Source organism: Montipora foliosa, chromosome 14 (assembly GCF_036669935.1).
Source record: "Montipora foliosa isolate CH-2021 chromosome 14, ASM3666993v2, whole genome shotgun sequence".
NCBI classification, from domain to species: Eukaryota; Metazoa; Cnidaria; class Anthozoa; order Scleractinia; family Acroporidae; genus Montipora; species Montipora foliosa.
Window position 1 is genome coordinate 10685691 of NC_090882.1, and position 5990 is coordinate 10691680.

Below are 5990 nucleotides of genomic sequence, written 5' to 3' on the forward strand. Positions count from 1 at the left end.
TGCTTACAGAGCAATACTAAAAAACCTCTCCCATATCACATTTGAACCTTAAGCTCGAAAATTCAATACACAACATGATATTATAATTCACAAAGGCAGAAAATACCACAGAATCCTTTTCCAGCGAAAATTTTATTGAAACAAACAACATATTTGCTCTTAGAGGCGAAAACCTCTTCCTATTTGATTGCGTGCGTGAAGACAAGAAACTCAATTGTGTCAAATTACCATGTACTTCAGGTAAATACTGCTCACTTTGATTTCGTCTCGACGGGCGATAGATTGTTCTCGAAGTCCAGTGCTCGTCGCTTTTGAGATTCCTGCCTATTTTATCCAACTGACTTTCTATTATTGAGCTCCATAAGGGTATATTTTGTTTAAGGATCTACTAAAACGCCATTCGCGTTACATGACTTTCGACACCATTGCAGGCTAAGTTAATGATTCTACTGTGTCCACCAGAGAAATCTACGCATTTCCACTACCCTCTCGATCCTAAGAAAATACTCGCAGAAGGCTCTATCCACAAAGACACCACTTACCAGGGGAGTGACAGGCAAGACTTTTACCGACACGGAAAAAAAAAAAAAAAAACTAAAAAAAAAAAAAAGAAAACAAACAAACTAAACGCAGACCTTGACTGGGTTTGCCCATAGGCAACCCAGTAACAAACGATTCGTAGTTACTCAAACAAGGAATGACCTAAAATGGACCTAAAATGATCTAAAATGACCTAAAATGATCTAAAATGACGATTATGACATGTAGTTTTGCGTGACATAAATAAACAACACGCTCTAACGTTCGCTGGAAACCTCGTTAAGACTAAGATGCAAATGGCATTGTCAGTGATTTCAATAAAGAAATATTTCAAAAATCTTTTAACTGATGGTACGAACAGCAAAAATAGCAGTAAGAAGAACTACTACGAAAAAAATACCGAAGGCTAAGGATCTCTCGGTCTTCGCAAACTCTGATATTCCCTTCTTTGTATCAGAATGTGCCACATTTGCTCGCGGAAATGGAGTCGAAGGTACGTCGCATCCGAGGAATTCGCACAATGGTTTCCACCCTTGTTTCACATTGAAAACAAGAAGCTTTTCAGCGGGAATTACTGCCTGGACTCTCTCGTTGTGTTGCCGGTATTTCACCCTGTAGAGAGCTGTAGCCTCAGGATTGAAGCTTCCATAAATCGCTTGGTGTAAGGTGTCGAGAAAACGTTTCACTTTTCTCATCCAAGGTACGACAATGAAAAGAGGCCTAGTATAAAACCTCATAAAAAATTCTGAACCCAGTTGAAGATGTTCTTTCCAGCTTTTTAGCCAAGCGTCTTCGGAATCACGGACTGTTAAGACAACTTTGGCTTCTGGGAAATCGGCTGAAATCTCCTCGAACCAAAACGCTGGCGGAACATCGGTAACGGCGTCGACCCCTTGGTAAATCTCTTTGAAGTTTGGATGGCAATCAGTCTCAAAGCTATCCAGCCATTGCTGGAGGTGAAATTCATAATGCTCTTTAAAGTCGTACACTTTGTATCCAAGAACTTGCAAAGCTTTCGCTAGGCTAGTGGTTCCTGTTTTTGCTAATCCCGCACAAATCACCTTCATTATTCTGAGGTTGAATGAAATCTTGCGTATGGCTTAGGGATACCCGGCCTGAGTGCAAGAAGTTATACGTAAGGATGAAAGTTTTCTTTCTCGCGAGGTCGAGGAGGGGTGAACCCACTTTTGCGTGACTAAAAAACACCCCGAGGGAGTAATGTCTCGAGGGAGGAATGGAGAGGATCCTGGGAACGAATGTCCACCAACATGATCTCCTCTTTGAATTAACAATTATAGTTAATTGTCAAGTCTTTGAATTGATCATTGTCGTTAATTTAGAACACTGTTTTCCAGGACATTTCAGAAAGAACAAATTAAAAAAAATTATCTTATTTGGACCGGATTTGAACCCGGAATTACCCGGCGCTGTAGCAACGGCTACTTACCACTAGACCACTGAAGACGATGAGAAGTTGTGTAGCTAAATATTTAATAGAGTCTTGCATAGAATATCACTGATCATCAGTGATTAGGCCTAAACGCAGATTTTAAATGGTCAGCTTTTTGTTAAGGTTTGGTGATCGACCTTTTGCATACTTTCTAAAATTATTTTTTAGCGAGTAATTATATAGGCTTACTACAGGGAGTAGAATAAGCGCATGAATTACATTGTTTAAAAATCGAGTTTTGTTCAACCAGCGATGTGGTGGTCTAATGGTGAGAAGGGAGGATTGAAAGCGAAGATTTGAAGGTTCGAGTCCTGTCCGAACACTGATAATTGTGTTCTTACAACAAAAATGCTGACTTCCCAGAATTCCTTTCAGACTGTTAGTGTTCTAAATTAACTCTAATCGTAAATTCAAAGGAACTTGCCAATTAACGATAATCATTGATTCAAAGGGGATACTGGGTTGTCGTCACGCATATTCTCGTCCCCATAGCCCTTTTCTTAGCTTCTCTTAGCCGGCGGGGCCTTGGCACGAGAAACGATGGGACACCCGTTTCTCGCGCCAAGGCTCCGCCTTGCCAAGAGAAGCGGAAAGGGGGGAACTAACGAGAATGCCTCACGCAACGCTTGCGATCGTGACTAAGAGAAATGGCCCGGGCCGGGTTGCTCGAAAGGTGGATAACGCTATCCACTGGACAAATCACTATCCAGTGGACAGCGTAGTTTGTTTTGTTAACACTTATCCGCCGGATAGCGATCTATCCGGTAGATAGCGTTATCCACCTTTCGAACTACTGGGGCGTGGATTGGGCCCCGGGGTGGGCTAACCGGCTAAAATCTCCTAGAACCAAAACGCTGGCGGAACATCGGAAACGGCGTCGACCCCTTGGTAAATCACTTTAAAGTTTGGATGGCGATCCGTCTCAAAGCTATCCAGCCACTGCTGGAAGTGAAAATCATAATGCTCCTGGAAGTGGTACACATTGTATCCAAGAACTTGCAAAGCTTTCGCTAGGCTAGTGGTTCCTGTTTTTGCCAATCCTGCACAAATCACCTTCATTATTCGGATGCGGAATGAAATCCAGCATAAGGCGTAGGGCTACTCTAGATTTATATTCCTTTCTCACGAAGAGCGGTGAAACCGTTAAGCCGCCGCTATAGTGTGACTAAACTGAATCCCAGTTGCAGGAGTTGTAGCGTTACAGAAGCCAACCGCCCTCGAGTCACGAGTCAACATCGAGTCAACCACGAGCCAATTTCCCCCCCCCCCCCCCACCCCACCAAAAAAAAAATAGATTAAAAAAATATATGAATACAGATTGTCTTAGCGGTTTTCAACAGGACATTTCAATAACAGGTTCACCTCGATCGCGCCGCGCGCCATCTTGTAGTCTTACGCAACATATTACCCAGAGAACTCTGGGATCGTGTGTATCCGTGCTCAGTCCTCCAAACTATGGTAAACAAAGGTGGCCGGGCAAGTCACGTTATTTGCTGTGTCCATTGCAGATCATCAAGATAAGATTGTACCATCCAAATAGTGAGTGACATGAATCTAGTTGACTATCTACTCATTCAGAGAAAAGTTGAGCGATAACATTCGTGCCAGGGTCCTCTGGGTAATATGTTGCGTAGGACTACAAGATGGCTAAATCCTATGATCTATTGGAGAACAACAATTCCGGACCTATTTTCCATACGGGGAAAAGGAACGGATGATGGTGGTTGGAGAACAGACGCATAAATGACGTCATTATTACAAACATTTTCCCATGTGTTTTTCATTTTATTTTAAATTTAGAAAAAAAAAGTCTTGTGGAGGCTGGGAACAGGTACGAGAAGCAAGAAGAAGAGAGGAAACACGTTTCTTTAAAGAAAGTGTCTCGGAAAAATACTCGAGCAGTCGAGCGAGACTAAACGAAACACAAAGGAGGGACAGCCTGGGGTTGAGGTTGGGTTTGATCGTGAGGAGACTGAGGATGATGACGACGTAAGCTTCACCCGAAGCAAAAAATTCTGTTTTAGACCGAGTAATTGATTCCTCCAGTTAGTTCTTTGAAGTGTACTCGGCAAAGAATATCGCCGAATATAAGCGGAGAGAATCAGAACGGATTCACAGACTCTGATTAACATGGTAACCACAAACCTATATTCACAATAATAATACTTTAATTAACAATGGCGATGCATGGTTTGCTACAACGTTAGTTAATTCTAAGGTCCAAAGAATGTGAAAAAAGAAAAGTTAAAATAAGAAAATCAGAGCTCCGCCTCACAAGGCTCATAGCTAAGTATGTAGGGCTCTGTGGGTATAGAAAATGATTTAGAAAATGAAATTTGGGGATTTTTTTTACACTGTCTTGATGGGTCATTAAGATATGTATAATTACGTAGCCCTACGCTTTCCTCTTAGGTCATAGCGGGAAATGGTCCGAGGACTGGGACTAGTTCCACATACACCTCTATTGAAGTGATGTCAGATTTCCATTGAAAGAGTTACTTCAAAGAACCATCCGTGCAACCTTTTTGTAGGTCTCTTTGACTAAACAGGTTCCTTAGCAACCATTGTCCCTCTGTAGTTAAGTGCCACCCCCTTAATAAAGGTGCCACAATTTTAACAATATAATTATCTTACTTCCAGCTAGGGGTTCACCAAGTATCTTTGACTTGAAGGAGTCACAATAAATCAAGGATAGAATTATGGGATAAACTAATAAGTGATTACGTACTAATTGATCCCTTTTAGCAACGTCTTTTAAAGTCTACTATACCCTTATGATAAATAACTATATAATTAAGAATATTATTTTGGTTTCATTAAATAAACGTGATTTTTTTTCAAATAGTGTATCTTGAGAGTGTTCGCATATATATGCCAATGAAAATCGAAATAAATGCAGTGAACCTGAGGTAAGACGGAATTCCACCCGACGTACCTGTCGAGATAAAATTGAAAACATATGTTCTTGAAGAGAATTCAAAACATCTGATAATGCTAAACGATGACTCAAAGACATACCTCCTTCCACTGGTTCGCTGTACGCTGCAATCTACTACTTGTATTGAATCGAAGCCTTCGAAATCGAGAATTTCGCTTAACCTCGTTGTAACATTTTCTGAGCTTCTATTACTCCAAAAGAGCGTTGCTTCCCAGTTAACTAAAAGTGTTGCTTACCAAAAGCGTGAATAAAAAAAAAATCCTGCCATCTAAACACCCTTTGCAAAATTTCTACCTAGGCATCTTAACCCGTCCTAAAAACTCGTCCTAATGTGAATTCATGTCGGTAAGTCAGATAACTTTTTCATCGCGAATTCACACTAGGACGGGAAACTCGTCAGACGGGTTACCCGTCTGACGACTTTCCCGTCCTCTAATGTGAATACTGCTAATGTTTCATCGTAGAACCGAGTAGTCAGAGAGCAGACGATTCCAATTCTTGGATTGACAAAATATATTCTTAAATCCAAGGTATTTTAGTAAATTTTCAGCTCCGACGATTGCATTTCTAGCTTTTTGATTAGCTAAAAAACTCCGACTATGAGCCAATAGTCGAAGTTTTACGTCATATGGAAAATAGTGCGCCAAGATGCTCTTTCCGGACGCTTTGTAAAATTGTGGAAATAAAAATCGGCGGCAAAACCCGGTTTGAGAATTTACCAAAACAATTATTCCATTCGCCCTTGTTGGATATGAAGTGATTATAACCAACACGCGCTACGCGCTCGTTGATTATTTTATCACTTCATATCCAACTCGGGCTCATGGAATAATTGTTATATATTGAGAAAAAAAGGGGTTCCTATTCTCGGAACAAAACCGATCTGATATCAAGAAAAGCAAATCTTAAAATAAGAGAAATTCTGGATTTTTTCTTATTTTCAACAAAGTCTTACTTTGAGACATTTGCTCGAATTCAGCTAAGTACCGGAAGAATCTCTTTGTACGTTTCCGCAAATATGGCAGGGATATTGAGAAAACCTCTAACAACAATGCTTTGCTA

At 40.7% G+C, this 5990-nt stretch overlaps 1 protein-coding gene across 1 annotated transcript; it reads right to left on the bottom strand.

Moving 5' to 3' along the window:
• Positions 1-113: 113 nt before the first annotated feature.
• Positions 114-1757, bottom strand: LOC137984597 (uncharacterized). The gene has a single exon (XM_068831768.1). The coding sequence runs from the start codon at positions 1605-1607 to the stop codon at positions 882-884; it is 726 nt and encodes a 241-aa protein (XP_068687869.1). The 5' UTR covers positions 1608-1757; the 3' UTR covers positions 114-881.
• Positions 1758-5990: the final 4233 nt, after the last annotated feature.

Coding starts and splice junctions, on each gene's coding strand:
- LOC137984597 (XM_068831768.1), bottom strand. CDS start 1,607: ATGAAGGTGATTTGTGCGGGATTAGCAAAAACAGGAACCACTAGCCTA.